At 35.8% G+C, this 23,191-nt stretch overlaps 1 protein-coding gene across 1 annotated transcript; it reads right to left on the bottom strand.

The window, feature by feature from the left end:
* Nucleotides 1–825: 825 nt before the first annotated feature.
* LOC145670020 (uncharacterized) lies at nt 826–1,491 on the bottom strand. The gene has a single exon (XM_081738362.1). The coding sequence runs from the start codon at nt 1,489–1,491 to the stop codon at nt 826–828; it is 666 nt and encodes a 221-aa protein (XP_081594488.1).
* Nucleotides 1,492–23,191: the final 21,700 nt, after the last annotated feature.

Below are 23,191 nucleotides of genomic sequence, written 5' to 3'. Positions count from 1 at the left end.
GCAAAGAATAATAGTAGGAGAAAGATAAGCCTTAGATAAAAAATTTCCAAACCGCTGTTCATCACCAACAATATTTCAGTTCGACAATGGTGACAAAATCATAGAAAGTGGACTCCAATAATAATTTGAAAATGAAATATGATCCAATCAGCCATCTCTTACGTTATTTTAAACTGTGTATGACAGACACATAAAGGAACTTATGATACGAATTCTCTCCTCCTCCTGTTATACATAGCTGCGGTTCTTGATGATGTGCTCTGGAATCTCCTGGTGTTTTGTGGATCTTGTGATTTCGCATATGGAACACATTACTGTCGGTGATTATGTGAAGATTTTAATGATTAAGTGCGTTCTATAACCCGCATGTTGTTTAAAGTCAATTACACTATTTTCAATATATCAATGTTCAAATTCACACTATTGGAGCTGCTGAGATGTACTTTCAACTACTATGACATACTGAACCTCTTTCAGCCAGGCCTGATATCAGTTCTGTGATGTTTGAGGTCAGACTCTTGACAAGATGTCTCCTTTTAACGACGCTAATGAAACTGAGTGTTACACCGAATGATAAGTGGTTCTTCTAGCAATCATTAATGACAATGCATAGATAAGTGATAGTTAGGATGATTTGTATATTTCTTGACTATGGAAAGAAATACAATAAAATGTGTATTTCTCAATTCAGACTTTTACACTTGTAACATGCAATATTTTTATTTCAAATCCGTGTTCTTAGTATCATCTTGGAAAGTTTTCTTTTTTACTTATCTCTCTAACACACAGAAAGTAGAAAATATCTTATTTTAAGTAGTATCAATATTATTCACAGCAACGCCTGCACCTCTTCTTCTGTTTTGTTGTCTCATCTTTGATTTTTTCAGCTATGAAACTTATTACTGCTAATATTAAACCAACTACAAGCACAAAAAACGAACCCACAATATCATTGATTGTTAGAGATGAAAATGACTCATCACTTGTATCCAAATCTTTACCCGGCATCTTCAACTCACGACAAATTTCAAGTTCCCACTGGTAAAGTATACCTGACTCTTGAAGGTGTCTAAGAAAAGCGTTAAATGTTACTACAAAAGGCGACATTTGATGGAAAATTATTCCAGTATACGCAATCTCAACATGCTCTCTCATAGCACGAATCTTCTTTTCGGTATCCTTTGAAACGAAGTCCAAATTTGCCAAGTATCCAGAATTGAGTAGTTCTCCTATGAGTGCTATTTTCCCATCCTTTGCTAAATTATTAAGCTCTTCAAGATTTTCAGTAACAAAATGTCTTTCACTAATAGTTTTCATTAAAGGATTTGGAGCTGTACCAAATTCATCTATCCACGCTATGTCATCGGTACCCCAAAGTAACCCTGTTTTTTCAAATTGTTTAAATGTATTGATGGGATCTTCATAAACTGGAGAAGTTAGGTACGATACAAGGTTGCAATTGTAAGCTGTATTAATCACAGTAGAGGTCATAAATGACCATAAAATTAAATGCCTTACAATAGAATGTGAAAAATTGTGAATACCGTTAAAAACATAAATCCCCAGTGCGTAAAGAAGAGAATACTTATAGTCTGTGTATGGATTGACCCTCTTAGAGAAAATATAACCTTCCAGTCTAGAACACAGATATAAAAGAAACGATGTAAAGACTATTAGTGTTATTACAACTATCCATACTTGCCAGGTGAGTGGGGAAAATACTGACCATAAATATTTCTTTCTCTTAGGAGCAGGTGTCAGAAGTATAACATGAGAGGAAATATACGGAATTGAAAAATCAAATACCTGAGAATTTATTTCTGTCAGAAAAAGTCCTGGTATTCCTACGTGGTACTTAGTACTTTGCATAATGCCGAAGTATGTATCTGATGTTTCATTATCTGTCACTTCACCCCAAGTTGTATCAATAAACTTCACTGACAAAGAAAAATTCAATTTCTTCGAATATTCTGCCATGATCCTATAATCTATTCCATCATAATTGTAATTATTCACAGTAGTGAAAGGTTTATATGTATAAAATATTAAGGTGATTTTTATTCTTTTTAAATTAAGTAAGCGATTTTCTTCGAGTTCACCAATAGCCCTAGGGTCACGAAAAGTAGCAACTCTTTCCATTGTTTTAGGAATTAAGTCATTGTTAAATGTTATTGTAAGCAATTGATATTCTTGAGAACTTTTACTGTTTATTCCAGAAGATAATATATATGTGTTTGGGAAAAACTTCATAATTGGACAATTTAACCAGTCACTTTGTCCACCTTTGTAATTGTCTTCGGTTACAATAAATGTCCTAATTTTCTTTTGAACAGCTAATCTCCCAGTTTCAAAAATAGCAGTAAATGTGTAACATGCATTTGTTGACGGTAAAACTATTTTACCACAATTGAGATTTAAGTTGTTAATAAGTGTTTTCCTTTCACTTTCAGACTGTATTATACCATTCTTCGTTCTATACATTACAAGAGGTAAATATTTTTCATCTTTCCAATCAAATACACTTGTTTCCATTAGATTTTGGTCTTGTATGACAACTGTACAGGTTTCATCGTAAAATTTCGCTAACAATATATTCTTCAGTGCATAAAATATCGTATCTGGAACGTAATGTTGAAACTCATGTAAAGCCCCGTCATTTCGTGAGACTAGTAACAGAATGATAATCGGAAGTGACTTCATTGTCTTACCTATAATAAGAAGACAGAAAACAATTAATAACTATGTTTGATATACAAATACTTCTTTCTATATTTGCTGAATAAGAACTCACAAATTTGAACATTCGTGGTTCCTATAGTGAACAATATAACTATACTCACCAGTCAAAACATTATAGGTATTTACCTATTATCTAGTATATTAACCTTCTGCTCGCTGGACAGCAGCAATGTGGTTTCGCACGAAAGCAATGAGTGCTTGGTGGGTGGCTGAAGACATGGCACATCACATCTGAATACACATATCATTTAATTTTCTGCAAATTCCGCGGACAAAGCGACCAGTTTAGACCTGATGTTCAATAACATCCAAAGGTTTTCAATTGGGTAATGACGGGGTAAGTGTGTTAGCCGCTGCAACAATTGGGTACACTGTGCTACTCTAACCACTGGGATATAATGTTGAAGAATAAAGGTTGTCATGCCGAAGGCTGAAAACATGTTCCACATGAATGGGTTCATGTGATCAGTAATGACCTGCTGAAAGCTAAGAGCTGTCATGTTCCCTCCACCATACTACAAATGCTATTAATGACCATTTGAAGGTTCCTCAAATCATATGAAGTGACCAGTGGTCTGTCGTTGTTCTATTATGCACATCTCAGGCATCTGTTTTCCTTGAAGACGAATTCTGACTCGGCCATCGATATACCGAAAGCAGTATCGTGTTGGACCATGCAACAGTGTGGCAGTCCAATGATGATGAGCATGTACCCATTCCAGTCGCTACCAATGATACTGTGCAGGACGTCGGCTGAAGATGCCCATATCTAACAGTGTACGGTAAAGTATGTGGTCAGATGTAGTCGTGCTTTATCCAGTGTTTAATTCTGGTTTTAATTGTGCCACAGTTTGTGTTTTAGCCTCTTTTATCAACCTCCTCAATCTTCGAAATGCGATAACTTTAGTGAGGTGTGGCCGCTACATCTCTTGTTGTTTGGTGCAAATTTCACAGTCCTTTTCCTAGCTTTGGAACACATTAACCACAGCAGGTCACAAATGCCCGACAAGTCTTTCTATTTCCGAGATATTCGCTTCCATGCATCTGGTCATTACAATCTAGCCTCTATCAAACTCTGACATATTGCCAACCTTCGCCATTCTGCGCACAAGCACCACACTGACTGCTTAAATGAGATCTCTGTCACTTTCTTGTGAGCAAGGTTTTACTGTGTCCCGAAACTCTTATACAAGCGAAACGACTTTGTTCAAAAAGTAGCAACTGGTCATAATGATTTGACTGATGAATGTGTTCTTATTTTAAGTTTCGGAGGACTGAACAATCTTGTAAAAAGAAAGATATGTTTACGAATAAAAATATGCTGAATTATCTCTGGACATGTAACTAGAAGTAAATTTAGTAATTTTTTTTTATGAATGTCCACTATTCTAACATCTCTAACATCGCTGTTACTACTATTATTATTAAAGTCCTTCATTACAATATTATTAGTGTATTACTTGACCAGCGAACGAGTGCGGGCGGCAGGTTTTGGAACTAAAATACAAACAACAGTGTTTCTAACCGGATTGCTTGTAATTAATCTATCACAGTTATTTTTGTCCTGTTCGTAATAAACCCCTTCACGCATATGTTCAAGTTAAGACAAACAAAGTTTCAAAAGTTATAGAAGTTATTTCCAGAACACTTTAAGAGACTACAAAAAAAGTACATACACCCCCATATTGATGTAGCAATAACTTGCGAATAAACTAACCTCAGTATTCTACAAAGAAACTCTAAGAACTTTGTAGCATTGGAGTGTAAGGAATTTCTACTTCTTCTATTAACAAAACCTCGAAATTCATCTTTGAGAATCAAAGTTATACTTTGACAACTGTGCTTTCGTTGTTTAGAGCAAGTTCTTTTGAGTAGTTTTGAAATAAGACGTCTTCGAAATTGCGACCAAGTTGGACCATGTGATCTCCGATGGATTATCTAAGCAGTGTCTTGAGTAACAAAATTGTTTTGCATTGAGATCATTTTCGGATGTGCTCCATAAGTCCGTTCAGAGAGAAACTGATAATCGTTCACCGTCACACTCGTAACCGCCTCCGAATGAGACTTGCGTCCACCCTTGATTGAGATGGTAGATAAAGATAACTTTCTCTGATGTCTAACCTGTCATTATTTATCATGGTTTGGTCATTTAAAAAATCCAAAGTTTAAAGTGGGGTACCTGACAACTGAAGGTTCCTTGTCCTTCCAAGGAGTTGAACTCCAGTGAAATTCAGAAAAAAAAATGAATTACGTATTAAAAAAGAAATACAAAATATATTTTCAGGGTAATATTACAGGTATTATGTTGTTGAAAAATTAGTGCTACTTCTGAAACTGATTAGAGTGAATAGATATATATTTTAATAACAAAACCACTTGCATAAGTTTTGCTTTCACTGTTATCTCATTGCTCAAAATACCGGTGATGAAACAATTGGCCGGTGATGAAATAAAAATGCAGCTGTTTAAAGATGATTGCCTTTCTCTTTGAATTTCATATGTGGACAACAATATAGGGCTTTTCAGATGGAGGAGGGGGAGGGGCAGGTTTTGTTTAACAAGACCGTACGTACATCTGATATGTTTGACTATATGCAACTTGTGTTTACGGGCTAAACTCAGTCCTCTGAAATCAATCGAGAAGTGATTATTTATTACAGACACAAAGGTAACAGTAAGCTCCCAAGTTCTAAAATTATATTGTGTATGGAAACAGATAGTAGAATTAACCCTTTGTCACTTGAGACATTGAGTCTGAAAGAAATTCAGAGGGAGTACAAGGGGAATTTCCGTACTCGTAAATAAAAGTTGTGAGTTTATTATATGTTGAAGCAGTGATATTTACGCTTACACTATCCATACGTTGATGTTTTATCAATACTTTTATTCCACATTTATCAAAAGGCTGAATTTTGATAATAATCCTAAAAGAAAAATGCACAGTAAGGCAAGCTATCAAATCCCATAACCCTTTAAAAAATGAAGGAAAAATTTCTTCTTCACCTCCTTTTCCCCCCAAAGGGTTCACATTCATCGAAAAAATGAAATGAAATTTCTTTAGTTTAACGTCCCATGATTATGCTCTTTATGCTAGAGGGAACAGATGATTAACGAAAGTGAAAAGTGGTAAAATTAATTTTTGAGCTCTCACTGGGATTTCAACACAGAACCACGTACAACAAAGGCACATGTGCTAGCCAATAGAGCAACGGAGAGTATTTCCACAATTCTCGACTAAAAACGTATCGGAATTCTTCCTTGGCTAAAACTCGAGAAAATAATTTATTTGTCAACCGATCAGCATACATTTAAAACAAACTAAAGCATCGCGAGCCTTAACTTCATTTAAACTTACAGTTACAAGGTAATGCGCAAGTCTCTAAACCAGCGTTTCCCAACCTTTTTCAACTTGCGGCACACTACAAGTGTAACTTGAATTCTCGCGGCACACTCATATAGATATTATTATTATTATTATTATTATTATTATTATTATTATTATTATTATTATTATTATTATTATTATTATTATTATTATTATTATTATTATTTGTAAATATAAAATACCGTGGTATTTATTTTCTGTGATTCCTGATATCCTTTTCACAGAGAAGAAAGCTCGATTACTTGTTTTCCTCAGTGGTAAATCATTATGCTTATTTTTTATTCTAATTTAAAAATAGAAAACAATTACAATGAAGTATAGCACTCAGGTTTTTAAAAATACGTCAGGTTTTTAAAAATACGCTTTCTTTTTCTAAAACTGTATCCAAACTTTTATTAAGAAGGAAGATCATTAAAGAACAAAGAAACAAATCTCTTCTACTTTTAAAACATAAATGCAGGTAATTTGTATCCATGTTTGCTTTGTCGAAAGGATTGAATGATATTTTAAAATTTCAAGTTATGAAATAGTCTGCATCAATAAAGAAGTAATAATGGCGATAACAATGATAATAAATACTTTTCTAACATTAAAAATGTACAGAATATTAACAGAGTATAAAGCTTAAAATTGTAGATTCATAGTAGAGGTTCATAGTAATGTGAAACACAGATATACGTACATTTTTCCTCATAAATATAATGTGAGACTCAATGTCTTGCAATTTGATTGTAATAGAATTAATAATTTTGTTTCGATTTCCTCGCGGCACACCGGTTGGGAAACGCTGCTCTAAACCATCAACCCTTCATTTATCTTTTAGTCATTGACATCATTGTTCCTGCGTTTTACATGTTCCTGTCTTATAACGAAATCAAATAAAACGTAATTTTTATACAATCTGCTTTATACATAGTAGAAACTCACTTACGTGCTACGTTGTTCTTAAATTGTAAATTTCCATGCATATGTCATTATCCACAATACATCTGCATTACTGCAGGAATAACCATTCCTGCATTCAATAACAACTATATAATTTATGGTGTTCTTTATTAAGCGAAACAGATTAGGTTACTTATAGCATGCAAACTGCAACTTTTAGATACACTGCAGAGTGACGCTCTCCGCTCCCCTGTCCCGCCGTGCTTACCTATAAACTGATGTTAACACAACACCAGCGCCCTCCTCGAAAAACCGCACTAATATCGTAGTCAGGTAATATTAGTGGTAGTTGTTGTTGATGATGTTGTTGTTGTTGTTGTTCTTATTGCGCAGAAAGATTTTTGAATTGATGCATATGCCGATTGTTTTTGGATGTCAGCCTGTGAAAATAAAACAACAAGAATTGTGATTTAAATAGATTTCAAGAGCTCGAACAAGAAATTATTTAGAATAATATTTATATTAAAATTAAGGTAATTGTGACTAAAGGCGAGAATATTGTGTACAAGGTACTAAAGAAAACGCAGCAAATAAGTAAGATAAGATTTCATTGCAAAGTGTTATGGTTGTTTGTAGAATACGACCTAAATCGGAATTTCTAGGTAGAATTAAAGGGTTAACTTCCAAAGTTGGCCGTCTGCTTCTAGCAAAATTTCAAAAATTTACCGAGAAGAAATGAATAATATGCTTGTTCATGTGCTTGATAATGTATAAGGAGAGCGAAAGTTGTCTTTATCTTCTTCTATAAACGGTTCTAAACATGGAACTATTTGGCAAGCGGAGGGTACTACTTGGCGCAAGGTTACCTCATGGTAGGATTATGGGAATGTAATGAACATTTGTTTTGTCAACGTGCCTGGTGATAATTAGGAGAATCTATTAAAAGTAAGTAAAAGCCATGGCTTAATAAATCTAAAATTAAATTGTAGAAAATGCGGGAAGCTAATAACTGTAAAGGAACGTGGAGAAAATTATACTTTTCAATGTAACGGTAAGTAACACAACCAACATGGCGGCAAGGTTCCAGAACACAGGTCCCCGTTCCCATTTAGCTGTAACAAAGACAGAAAACAACATGGCCTTCAGGGCTCTAACTAACGCCCACTCGGCAATACTATTTGAATTAAATATTAAACTTTGGTACAGAAAGGAACCAATTATTAAGCATTTAGTGAAAAACTAGGCGGATGACCAACTTCGGAACAAATGCCAAATTAAGACTCCATATACTATTCAGTTAGTTACAGATAATCACAAATTAAGCGACTACTCTCTTCTCGTTACTAAACACATTCGAGTCACGAAGTAGGTCTAACAGCAGTTGTAGTAGTAGCCGGAGTAGTATTTTAGTGCTTTTTTGTACTTCGAGCAAGTTCAAATTCGCTATACAGGGTGTTTCAAAACTACACCGACAACATTTAGGTGACTCCTGACATCAAGATAAGACAAGAGTAATGACCAATCTGCATGAAGAAATCCGTCATTTCGGAGTTAGAGGCTACCGAAAACATTTTAAAAAAATGAATTTAAAAGTCCACGGTTCCAATACTATGAGACCGACCGTAGTCGGGTCAAAATTTCACTTAGAAACTAGTATGTGCCGTATTCAAGGATCCATGTTTCAGAATACTGCGGTACTTCCGCAACAATTTTTAAAGAGGTAGTTGGTGAGTACTTCAAATTATATGCTCGTAGACAAACTTCCTCTATAAAAATTGTGGCGTTATCAGTTTTTTTGTCCTTTCCTTCCAATTTGTATTTATTTTTAATGAATTTCTTCGCTGGTAATCGATAGTCTTCCTCCCCTATCTTCATTGTACATTTTCTTTATCTTTCTAAAAGATGGAGGCGTCTCGCAACAATCCTACTTTCATCTGGAAAAGTAATGTAACCCGAGGGTCTGACCTGGGCAGGGCCGACTTTACCGATTTCTCCCAATCGGGCCCCGCGCCTAAGGAGACCCCGCGCTAGTGCCGTCTACTCTACCGTCCAGTTTCCAGTCTAATCTACTCTCCAGTGCCATTTCAACAACATATTAGGTCCCAGAGGAAACATGTGTATCGTGGTCCCTATGACTAAATTTTGTTCCTAATACATGTAATTAATACATGCCATTCTGCTCGCAGGGCCCCACCCAAGTGGCTATGGTACCGTTAAGATACTCTAGTACTCTCGCTGGGTCTAGGTTAAAACCCCCACAGCCAAAATCCCCACACTCAAGAAATGTCAAAACGCCCACACAAACGGTCATAGCCCCACACAAATGAACAAATCTCCCAAATACACGAACGGTCATAACCCCCACAGCCAAACCCCCCACACTCAAGAAATGTCAAAACGCCCACACGATCGGTCATAACCCCCACACAAATGGACAAATCTCCCAAACGCACGAACGGTCAAAACCCCCACAGCCATAACCCCCACACTCAAGAAATGTCAAAACGCCCACAAAATCGGTCAAAACTCCCACACAAATGGGCAAAACAGCCACACATAGCAACGGTCATAATCCCCACATAAATGGACAAAACCCCCCACACAAATGGTCAAAACTCCGACATGCAGAAATTGTCACAACTGCCACACAAATGGACAAAACCCCCACACAATTGGACAAATTCCCACACTCAGAAATGATCGTGATTGCACGTCTTTGTTGCGGCTCTTTATGATGCCCACTTTAGTGTTTCTGTCATTAGAAAACAGTGCAAGAAGAATAGTCGCAACATCAGTTTAAGGGGTAAAAAAATGTTATTAAAAAGTACAAGGGCAAGACATGCAACCAGGATCATTTCAGAGTGTGGGAGATTTGTCCGATTGTGTGGGGGTTTTGTCCATTTCTGTGGCAGTTGTGACAATTTCTGCATGTGGGAGTTTTGTCCATTTGTGTGGGGTTTTTGTCCATTTATGTGGGGATTGTGACCGTTGTTATGTGTGGCTGTTTTGTCCATTTGTGTGGGAGTTATGACCGTTGGAGGTTATGACCGATTACCAGTGTGGGGGTTTTGGCTGTGGGGTTATGACCGTTCGTGTATTTGGGAGATTAGTCCATTTGTGTGGGGGTTATGACCGATCGTGTGGGCGTTTTGACATTTCTTGAGTGTGGGGATTTTGGCTGTGGGGGTTATGACCGTTCGTGTATTTGGGAGATTTGTCCATTTGTGTGGGGGTTATGACCGTTTGTGTGGACGTTTTGACATTTCTTGAGTGTGGGGGTTTTGGCTGTGGGGGTTTTGACCGGTTCCCCTCTCGCTTGTCAAGTACACACAACAACACATTGTAATACAGGTACATTCGTGGACTTCACAAGGAAGGATATGGTCTCTCCCTAACAAGTAAACGAATAGTTTATAATAAGTTTCCAGGCATAAGTAAATATTTTCTGAATTTAATGTCGCAGTAGTTCATTTTTTACGTTTAAAACTTCTGTTGTAAAAATAGATATCATCTCCAGGGAGTATTCTGCACACTCTCAACAGCCCCTAACACTCCTCCAAATTTCCTTATACAAACCCCTGGGCGTAAAACATTGTTTTCTTTAACTTTGTGTAAAAATGTATCATTATTCTCGGTGCATACCCTCTTTTATTTTGAACACCCCACTATGTAAAAGTTCCTGACCTTCTTACTGATTATGTCATGTGATACTACCGTGAATGCTGAGATGGTATCAAATAAATTAGCCTCAGTGCGTCTTCTTTCATTTATATTCTTTCGCATATTCTTTCGTTTATTATAGCTCTATTAAAAATACAAAACGAAAGGACCAACTTTGCCCTTTCCTGCGAAAAAAAAAAAACCGTGAATGTATTTTTTTTAATCAAGTCAGGAAAACGGAATGTATACTAGCGCGTACTGAATAGATGGCTGCTTATAAAGGTTTGTCTTCTAACTCAAATAATCAAATCGAAAATGTCATCCATCTTTCATCAGTTCCTTAGGTTTTGATCGTCTCATCACCATTTAATTTTGTCTGCAGTCTATAACTATTTCAAGCTGATTATATCTTTCATAAGTAGCTATCTACGATGTTCTCACTAACGCACATTAGGTTTTCTTGACTTGAATTCTTTTCAAAAAGATACAGCTGTTAAGAAATCTTTGAACCAACGAATTCATATCAATGTGCATTTTATTATGTCTTACAAATATCAACTTATGGAAACATAGACTTCACCATTGTATTTCTCGTAAAATTCTAACCCAATTTGATATATTAAATGATCCCCTTCCTATTTAAGAAAGTTGAGAGAGATACAAGATGGCGGACTTCAAGATGGCGGCCAAGATAAGCATATCCTCAAATAGATATCTATTCGTCCCGGTGTCGGTTAATGTGGTTTTGTTCTTCATCCCTTTACCCGTTTAACAAATAAAATTGAATTTTCAAACTTGATACACATTGCTATGGCTTGTTCTTATCAATCAAATTTATGGCCACTGCAGCCGTCTTTATATACGGAAACACTTTTAATTTTGCTTACGCTCGTTTCTTGACATTCCAAACTTCTCTGCCAAGTTTGGTCAAAAAAAAAATATTTTGGCCGACAGGTTTACTTGTAAGAGAAGAAAACTATGAAACACTGGTACAGAACTTTCTTTAAAAATTGCGAGGTACAAGGGCGAAATATGTATTTTAAAATTCATTCACTGTCTGCCTTTCTATTTGAGTTATTTCTCTGAAAAATTAGCTGCTTAGCTGCTGTAAGCAATGAACAGAGTGAGCGTTTTCACCAGAACATTTTACGAAGGGAAAACGTTATAAAGGGAAATAAGTTTAAAAAAAAGACCAGCAGAAGAGCGCATATATACAGGGCCGGCGCGACGGAGGGTCGAGCCGTGCCACCACCCAGAGCGGCAAGTGCGGCATTAGGGGCGGCAAAATTTGAAAAAGAAAAGAATATTATCAAAATATAATGCTTCGTAATAAGTCCACATGGTGTTCGTCTGTGAATGTAATTGAATTTACTTCGCTCACATCTAGAAAAATACTCATTAGGAAATTCAGAACACGTCTCCTAATTTTCAATTATCAAACTACTAGCCACATGTATCTCGTTCAATATTTCCCTTGCACTGACGTAGATAAGATTATCAGCTAGGGTGCATAAGTTCTTAACGTTCCTCAAAATGAAGATGAGTCAAAAAGAAATTAGATTTAAATGAAGAACTCATTCAGTCAGGAAATATAATTAGAGTGACTGCTCTCTGTAGTGATACACCTTCGTCTTCACATTGTTCTATAGATAAAATGAATGACGGTCTCACCACAAAAGCGAACACAAATATCACACATAGTGATCTCATTATAGACCAAGATCCACAAGTAAAATATCTTTCGTAGTTGATGGTTATAATAATTGGCGCCTCATTTCTGAAGCTTTTGTTAGTCATGATAGGTCTGCTATTCACCTTGAGTTGCGAAGAAGGTGGATGTAGCTTTCGACAAAACTGAAGAGTGGTATTACAATTGACACAGAACACCAGAAAATGTTGAGTACCGAAGCACAACATTGGAAGAACGTAATAATAGAACAACTAGTTGCAATAATACAGTTTTCAGGTGAATAACGTCTACCGTTACGTGGAACATCTGATAAACTTTACACAAGTAATAATGATAATTTTCTGAAACTGGTAGAACTCTTTGCAAAGTTTGACAGCGTCATGGCCAAACACATGAAAAGAACCATGGGAGGACAATTAAATACCATCATTAGTTAGGAAAAGATGTCCAAAATGAAATTATTCAAATTGTTAGTGAACAAATTAAAAGTAAAATACTGTCAAATAAAAGTAAAATAAAACTCAACTCAACCCTTGATTTCAAGGCAACAAGCTTAACCATTCATCCATTGGGAATACATTTTCTCAATACTGGGCATGCAATTTATTCGCGTAAATTTTAATTTATACTGTGTGGAGAAAATGCATTCTATTACTTCTTAATCAAGCGTTACGTCATTTTTATATTTCGTAATTTCACTTGAATTATGATTTAGTAAAATATGGAATTTTAAAAAGCTAGGCAGTGTTTCTTACATTGCTTATTTTGGATTGGATCAATAATTAAAGATTATAGTGAGTTTAGTAAAAAGCAATTTACAAAACTTTATATATAAAAAATTAGATTAGTTTACATAATGAATATGGAGGGGGGAGGTGTCTTTCATATGTATTAAGCTACTCGAACGAATAAGAGATGCTCTTCCCAAAGTATTTGCAAAGAAACTGCTTTTTTCCTGTATGCGTTTTCTCATGTTTTTAGGTTTCTCGAATAATAATTTTTTTAAAAAAAACTTTTAACAAAGGATCCAAAATTTGCAGCCCTGTGCTCGAGCACAGAATAGCACTTACCTAAATACGGGCGTGTGTGTCATGTATGGAGTCGTTTAAATATTACGTAAGCATTCGAGAGAAGTAGTTTAATTTTTTTGTTTTCTTTTCCATTTCATACAAGTTTTTAAATGGGACATCTTACTTTTTCGTGCCACTTGAACGTCTTCTGTCAAAATAAGGTTTGAAGATTAAAAGGGCGGTATGTGAAAGGACCGTCTAGGGCGGCAAAACTGCCAGCGCCGGCCCCTATATATATATATATATATATATATATATATATATATGGGGAGTCCTACATAGTTTGGTGCAACCCCCTCCCCTCCCACAATTTTGCAGGGTTGAATTTGGATTTAAATGGCATCAGAAGTGTCACTGTTCATCTCAGCGACCTCAAAAACTATAGATTCGACACTAATATCGGTCATTTTCTATCATTTGTAAATGTCTTTCTCTTCCTTTAAGTTAAGTGAACTTTCTGGTGGACAAACATCGTGCTCGTGGGTTTTCTCGGGGTTCTCCCGTTTCCTCCCACTTTCTTCATTCCACCATTTCACTCATCTCTCATCATCACCGTCTCCTTTAGCCTAACCGGCATAACCGTGGGACGTAAAACTTAAAGATTTCATTTCATTTCCTTCCTTTAAGTTACATCGTCTAAGTGATATGACAAAAGTCATCTCAGGTTTAAACTTCATCTAGGTTGAAAATTTGATCGAGATCGGTCAGGTGGTTCAAGAGTGAAGTCACATTCATTTTTTTTACATATGTATATCTCCGCTCTCCCTCCCCCTCCCCTACGTTGCACCATCAAAGTTAAATGATAAAAATTATCCCAAGCCCGAACGTCATCTATGTTGAAAATTTGATCGAGATCCATTGGGTGGAGAGTTATTAAGTTTTATTTATTTTTATATATCTGTCTCCTCCCCTCCCCTAACTAAGTTCTACCGTCAAAGTGATATGATAAAAACCACCCCATCCCCGAACTTCATCCATATTGAAAATCTGATTAAGATCGGTCCTGTGGTTAAAACGTGATGAAGTCACAATCACTTTCATTTTCATTCTTTTTACGTATATCTCCCCCTCTCCCTCTCCTAGGTTGCACCGTAAAAGTGAAATGACTAAAACATCCCAGGCCCGAACCTTATCTATGTTGAAAGGTTGATCAAGATCGGTCCGGTGGTTCAAGAGTTATTAAGTTTTATTTATTTTTATAGATTTCTCCCCTCCCCCTCCCGTAAGTTCTACAGTTAAAGTGATATGATAAAAACTACCTCAAGTCTGAACCTCGTCTATGTTGAAAATTTGGTTACGATCGGTCAGGGAGTTTAAACGTGATGAAGTCACGAAAACACTAACTTTTGTTTTTACTATTTTTTACATATATCTCCCTCTCTCCCTTTCCTTCGTTGCAGTGTAAAAGTGAAGTGAAGAAAACATCCCAGGCCTGAACCTTATATATGTTGAAAGTTTGATCGAGATCGGTAGTGTGGTTCAAGAGTTATCCCTGCAATACGCGCGCGGGCTACCACTGTAGCCCAGCGTTTTTGTTTTCTTTGCCGCAAAGTAGTTCGTGACGCTAGCACAAAGGGTGGCTGTGTACCTTTCTATCAACAATCGTTCCGCGTGTTTAGAGTTTGGTCGAATATAAAATCGAAAGGAGCTCATTGTTATTCTGCTTGAAAGTTTCTTGGGCTACACCTGTAGCCCGCGCGACTATTCCTGTCACGAGTGTTGCAAAACGTCGAAAGATTTTTCATCACAGTTTAGTGTTGATCAGATGGTCAATGAGTTTGCAAAATGTCAGTTCTGACGAGGAATGTTTTCTAGATGGCAATAGGGATGGTGAAGATCATTTTGAGACCGAAGAAATGCATTTTTCGGACACAGAAATAGTGAAAATTCAGATGTGACTGAGAATCCCGGGCGACAGGATTATTTACATTGGTTGATGATATTTCTAGTAAAGGCAGTTGCGAAGTAAATTATTATGTAGTAAAAGATAATTTCAAATGAAAAAAAAAGGCACTCCTACTCATAATATTCGCACTCGCGCTCATAATATTGTGCTTCGTTTTCCAGGATCTAAAGGTGAGGTTGTCAGCGTTGTCGCAACGTGAATGTCTAGAACTGCTTTTAGATACGAACATTTTGAGATTTATAGTTGATTGTACCAATATTTTTTGACAGTGTTAAAAATAGTTTTACACGTGATCGCAATGCAAAACCTACAGACGAAACTGAAATACATGCTTTTATTAGCATTTTGATACTCTTGATGAGGGGTCAATGCTTGAAGAAAAGTGTGCGTTGACGACTCATCACTTGTGTGCAGAACATGCTTAGGGGGACATGAATAAGAAAACAGAAAAATGAAATATACGAGTGTAAATAGCATATGTATAATTATGCAAGAACCTAACTAAACTTTGGTAGCTAGAAATCATATTTTTTTTTAAAGTTCAAACGGTATATGTTTTGTGGATAATGCGTTTATTTGTAAGATTTGATTGTAAACTTTTTGTAAAATTATACATACATTTTTTTTTTTAAATCTGACATATATGTTTGGAATAAATAAAAGTTTAAAATGCGCCATATCGGAACATTTATTGCTAATTACAAATAACTTTTACAGTTTTATTCCTGTATTACTTTCGAAAAATGAATGGTGTTGGTCTTCTTTATAATTCATAGCTTTAAAAATAAACATATTTCTCAAATTTTGTATAAAAACCTTAAAACAGTTTATTAATACAATTCTGTACAAGAAAGATAGAAATATTAACAAAGCTAGGCAATATAATAAAAAAACGAAATGGGCTACAGTGGTAGCCCGCGCGACTATCCATGTCACAAAAATCCGCGCGCGTATTGCAGGAAGTTATTCATTTTCATATATTTCCCTTCCTCCCCTCCCCTCCCCTCCCCTAAGATCTACTGTCAAAATGAGATGATAAAAAAACTTTACATGTTCGAACTTCATATACAAGTATGTTGAAAATTTGATTAAGATCGATGGGGTGGCTCAAGAGTTATTAATTCACAAACACGGTCACTTTTATTATTATATTTAATGATTTTTTTTATATATCCCCTCCTCCTCCCCCCTACGTTGCTCTGTCAAAGTGAAATGATAAAAATCATCCCAGTCCCGAACCTCATCTACACTGAATATTTGATCAAGATCGGTTGGGTGGTTCAAGCAAGAGTTATTATGTTTTATTTATCTTTACTACTACTCCCAGGCCAGAACCGCATCTACGTTAAAAATTTGATCGAGATCTGTCGGGCGGTTCAAGAGATTGTCACAAACATAGTCACTTTAAATTATATATATATATATATATATATATATATATATATATATATATATATATATATATATATATATATATATATATATATATAATTCCGGAAAATTCTCAAGGTTAAAACTAACCATCTCAATTGTCAACTATTGGCACCTGTCGGCTTGTCAAAAGATAGCGGAGTGTTTGAGATATCAATTCCTTCAAGATTTTCTCAAAACATCTTTGGCTCCGAGGGAAACACTTCTAGCTCATTAACAAGAGGTAGTTAACTACAATGTTAGAATGTGCATATCTGCCAAAAAGAATAAAACAAATACGTCTTGAATGAACCATCATCCAGTAACAACTGAAAACAAGTCGTATAAATTGCATATGAATTTCTCAGTTTATAACTTAGCTTTCCTTGTTTTCAATCTGAATAACTCAGTGTGCTATAATATCAATTTCAATAAACTGTGTACATACGCTTCTATTTGATGGTTATTTGTATTCTCAATCCAAATAATCCAATGTACCAGACTAGTTTTCAGGAAGAGAAAGGTATGCACATATATTAAACATACTATAGTAATATTTTCTAGTACTGTATACTTTTATGATTACTCTATATACATTATTTATAAGTAGTTGTCTGGCACTGATTATCAAAATTTTACAATCAAGTAATACTTGAAATCCTATTCTAAAAATACACAAATCACACTTATTTTCTGTAAGTTGGCCACTTTTCGATGGAACCGATGGTGGCCAACATAGACAGGTTTCACTGTATTAAAGTGTCGCTGCAAGATTTCGTGAATATTGAAAACGCTATTGAGATAGAGATAATTTTGCATACTTACAAAAAAGAAATGTTCTACGGACTCTATTCTTGGGAAGAATAACCACATAACACTTTCTTTTACAGAGCAATTTTTCAACCACCAAACGTGCTAGCGAATATGACCAAGAAGTTTTGTTCTAATTTAAAGTAAGTTCGATGGTATGAAGTACCAAGGAACTGAAATTCAAGTACACATTTTGCCACGTGCAGAGTACCATAGTAACAAAATGTTATTATTGAAACCATGGTAACAAAATATTATTAATATAAACACAACACAGACTGTAAATAATAGCAGTTACATCACTACTATCAAGTTGATTATAAAGAGATATGAGGTTGCGTGAATAGAGAATGTTCGTATGCCCTTAGAAAAAACAGTAACGTAATAGATTATTATAACTATTGTGCTTTATGTAACAAAATCGAATATCATGCAAAAGCAAAAAATTATAGAATATCATAGTATAAAAACTGCGTAATACGCAAGTCTTTCAAAGTGTGTTGCTTACTAATTGCTTCATATCAGTAACAAACATTTCTCTCAAACCAAATGAAGCCTCTGGAAGTGAGGCAGTTTAGTAGGAAATGGTCTATACTCTTAAAGGTCAAACTTGCATAAGGCCAACTGCACTGGATTCAAACCCTTGTCCTTGATCACGTTCTTCATAATCTAGGTGTTGCATTAGGTCACAAAGCATCACAATTCAAACTTATGCCCGCTATACACAATAGAATAGACCCTAGGAAATCTCTTACGATTTTTCCTAGAGTCAAAGTCTCAACGTGGATGGCATCAGATTGCAAGTCGTTTCCTATGTTCTGAACGTTCCTACGAAATTTCTCTTGTTTAGACCACGCTCTATTTCGGAAAGAAAATTTGTAAGATTTAAATTTAAGCAACATCAGGTGAGAGAAAGTGAAAACAGATTTGTTTTCTCCCCGCCAGCCGCCATATTTGTCCATGATATGAAGAGATCTGTGCACGATATTTAAGAAGGAGTCATAAGCATGTTAGGATCCTCAAACTGTCAATTGTTTGTTCAACTGTAGGCGTCATTTTTTTTACCGCATTGCACTATGGATCAACATCTCGCAACGTTATTCGGTCAGACAGGAAACATTTCCACGTGTATGGCACAAAATGGTAGGATTTCCTACGAGATATGTCGTATCATTTTTAATAAGATAAATTCAAGATATTTCCTAGGATTTATCTCATACTGTATAGCTGGCCTAACGGTACCATGGTGTCACGCTTCTTGGTGATCAATCAACTAAGCTTAACTAGAACTTACATCAAACATTGACCCTCAACGTCAAACCCTACCATCTACGCTAAACATGGAAGCGAGTGAAGATCGAGGCCTGCCAACACACATAAAGAATTCACCCGTAGTGCTTCTCCGAAAGATATTAATCTTAGATTTTACACGGAGATACCAGCAGATCTAAAAGAAATGCATCTGCTACTAAGTATTTTTAATTTTATTCAGAATACTTCATCTGCAAATTCACTCGCCTCATGTGCGAGTGGTCCCAGGATCGATTACCGGTGAGGGCACTCGGACGAAAAGGTGTAAGAAGCTTTTTCAGGCCAGCCATCAAGAATGTGGTTTTCCTAGGTTTTCCTCAATCACGCCTGGCAAATACCGGGGTGGTGCCTAACATATAGGTCCCAGGCTGCTTTCTTCCTTCCCCAATCCTTTCTTCCCTCCCTTTCCACGGAGACCGTGCTCACCGAAGGACGTCATCACTCAAGCGAGAAGGGTTAATGACAAAAGTCCAGAAATCTAAATCCTAAATCATTCTCCTCATTTTATGATTCTTTATTCACCTCAAACACGCCACCTAGCTGTTCAACTTTACACTATTCCAATAGTACTCTGAACATAACATCAAATGATTGGGACACAAGAGCTTCGTTAAAACTTACATAAATTCTTACAGCGAGGATGAATGGAATCTTTAAGTTTCACGTCCCACGATTATGTCAACTACGGTAAAGGAGACGGTGATGATGAGAAATGAAGGAAATGGTGGAAGGAAGAAAGTGGGAGGAAACTGGAGAATCCAGAGAAAACCCACGAACACAGTGTTTGTCCACCGCAAAGTTCACTTGGACCGAGCTGGGATAGAACCAAGAACCCCATGCACCATAGGTGAACGCTCTACCACTGAGCCACCGCGACTCTGACAGCAAATGAATAGATTAAGACCATGTAATATGTAGCTAATTTCAAGCATTACCTCACATTACATATCTGTTTTATTGTTTTATTACATGTATTACCGTTATGTTTTTAGTGTTACATATTCGTTCAATATGACATATCTGTTACATAAACCCTTTATTGAAAAGTAAGCAAATTTATCAAAATTATCAATACTTATTTCAGTATTTGCATAGTATAGTACTACCTATGAACTCTTCCCACCAAGGTACTCCTGCTAAAATGAAGAGGACGTTTACCTCTATGACGTCATACCACGTGACCAGAACATTTTACGTTCCTTAGCCAACCAGTGCCAAGGTCCTCAACTAGCCCGAATACTATCGATATAATATATGTTGTTGATGAGATATAACCAAATTCAATTTCAATTTCAGATTAAATAAAATATTGTCCGTAGATAAGACACACATCATTCAACAGATCGCATTAAACTCTACCAAATAACATACTTGAAGGTAAATTGTCATGCATAGTCTTCGAGGAAGTTTAAGAAAACAAATTTTTGTGCCGCTAAAAACTATACCATTCATTGCCTATAATTCTACAATACAATATTATTGGCATTTAAAGTGGAGAAATATCTAAACATGAGAAATAGGTATATGAATCGATACATCTCATTAAGCTGAACAAAATGTTATGGGTAAATCTAAAACCTCATGCGTAATTTTCGGGAAAATCAAGTAAAACATTTTTTTTGTAAACCTGAAAATTGATGCCGTATGGGAACCACGCTATATTGCAACATTCTGTAGGTAGAGTCAATTACATACACGGAAACCTTTTACCTTTCACCCTTTTAATATAAAAATATCTTATATAATTTTTGGACAAAGTTAATTCTCTATTCTATTAATTCTCTCTTAGTCTTTAAATGCTCCAAGTAAATGTCCTCAGTGTATGAGATAATTTTCTTTCGGCATACAGTACTGTCTTGGTTAGGACTTTGAATCAGCCCATAACGATCTCAGACGGGATAGGTTTTTACTCTGTAACCCATGGCGGTCTCAGGATTAAGTATTAGAGGTTTATACTCCGTAGCCCATAGTAGCCTCGAGTTGGTGTTAGGACAAATCTCCGTAGCCCATGGCGGCTTTGGAAAAAGGGCATTGTTGGTTATCGATCAGCGCTGGCACTGATGACATCTTGGTCCAGTCGTGAGCTTATATAACAGTCCTTTTGGAGGAGGAACACCTGTGAAGGGGTTGTCGGATTTCTTCGTGACTTTCCGTGTTCTCTTCGTTTCTTCCTGAAAGGTGCAGTTTCTTCCTGTCGTCGCCGCTGTTTGTTTACAATCGTAAAACTATGTGTTTATAATGGAAACATGTTTATAATTGAAACATGTGTTTATAATGGAAACATGTTTATAATTGAAACATGTGTTTATAATGGAAACATGGGTATGTGATAACGTATGGGCTCTTGCAATATTAAGATGAAACTGATACAAATGTATATTTTCATCAAGGTCTTCATTATAATGCTAGCAAGATGACACTACATAATATGGTTACTGAGATATAGCCCAAATGTATTACTATTCTTAAACTGTACTTTCTGTATAACTAAAATAATATTCAAGATTGATACAAATATCAATCTATAGATAACCTAAAGCTAAGAAAATGATTCGCTTGGCGTTAAATTTCTATACATAGCTTTCCAGGAAACTCGAGAAAGAAAACATTTTAGGGTGCTAAATGTGATGCCGATCGACAACAATATTGTAATATCCTAAATGGTTGTGTTTACAAACACCCAACATGTATTCCTATTTACAAACATCAACCTTGTGCTCCTTAATAGGGATTACTGTGACTGCAGACGAAAGAGACAGCAACGACAACACGAGTTATGTGATGACGTTGGAACAACAGTGTCACCGCATCATATGGATCACCTATGTAACTGAGAGGAATTGAACGAGAGGCTACAGTCTGCGACTAATCACCCCTCCTCTACCTTGCATGGAGCTCTAGAAAATACCTAGCCCAAAGCCTGAAATTTGCTTCGGAACACTAGGGTTTCTCTCTTGCTCGGAGCTTTGTTTGGACTCTTAACCTCAATCATCTAGCTTGCTTCGGAGTTCTGTGACTTTAAAATCCCTCACTGCTCGCACGGAGCATTGGAGATCCTAAAACCCACTCCACCTAGCTTGCTTCGGAGCTCTGTGGACCCCCATCATGCCCTAGGCTACTCGGGCGTTGGGTCACCTCTCTTTACCGAGTATTGAAAAATTTATATTATAGTAACCTTTTGTAACATATTATTTATAGTAGATTTTGTAATAAAAACCGGTAGTAGGAAAAGAGTCTGGACTGTAATTTGGTGTACCAGTGCTCTACTTACACCTGCACAAACAAAACTTTACAATATTAATAAGAATTTTTATTGTGGTAGAAATTATTATTTATTTATGAACAGTACACGTAAAAAATAAAGTTAACTTGTAAATTGTCCCTATTATTGTTTTGTGTTTTCAAAACAATGATATTCATATTCTTAGCATTTAAGGATACACTATTTGTAATGTTCAAAAATACACACAGACTATATCCAGTTTCTGTTGCATTACAATTACCCAACCAATAAACGTACACCTTGTCTCAAAAAGGTTGAGCGCATTCTTTATTGGTGTTTTGAGGCAAAAATTTTCTAAGTCCAGCTTCGGGTATCTTCGGGAAAAAGTAAGCCAGGTTCGAACCTCCAAGCCAGCCTTTGCAATCGGGAAAAAGTTTGCAGATGTGTTTTTCTTCTTTTAAATATAATAAGACTTGTTACCAAGTGTTTAAAAAAGCAACATTGATTGAAATACTTAATGATACAATATTTCGAAACCTTTTATTAATGTGAGCACATACTTGTTTGTCATTTAGCTTTCTATACGTAATGGAACATTTAAATACGTTAAAGAATCTTTCCATATGTAAAAGAATGCTCAAAGTTAAGAAATAGAACATAATTATCGCCTGAGTACTAAAATAAAAGTCAAAGTAGAACGGAAACAGCGTTTGTAATGGATATGAATGTCATAATTATCTTGAGATCCGTTATACATCGCTAGAAGCTTAGTACTAGAAGTCCTTGTGTTAGCTCATTGGTAAACTGTCGGATTTCAAATCATAAGGTTGTGAGTTCGAATCCCATCTGGCTCAATACTTTCTTTAAAATTATATTTTCCGCAATGCATGAAAAATTATATAAAATAATTACATTAAAATACATAAGTTGTTTATATATAACATAATAATTGCAGAACATAGAAATTATTATGTTTAAAATATAACATCTGAGATAATTTTCACAGTAGGTCGGTATTATATATGAGGATGTAAATACAAGTTAAGAAACTCGTTCAATAGCAATAAATAAATCATGTAGTGTATTTATTTGCAGCTATTTG

The sequence above is a fragment of the Thermobia domestica genome, chromosome 14, assembly GCF_964235325.1.
Source record: "Thermobia domestica chromosome 14, izTheDome1.hap1.1, whole genome shotgun sequence".
Classification (NCBI taxonomy): Eukaryota; Metazoa; Arthropoda; class Insecta; order Zygentoma; family Lepismatidae; genus Thermobia; species Thermobia domestica.
This window is presented reverse-complemented; position numbering and strand designations above follow the sequence as displayed.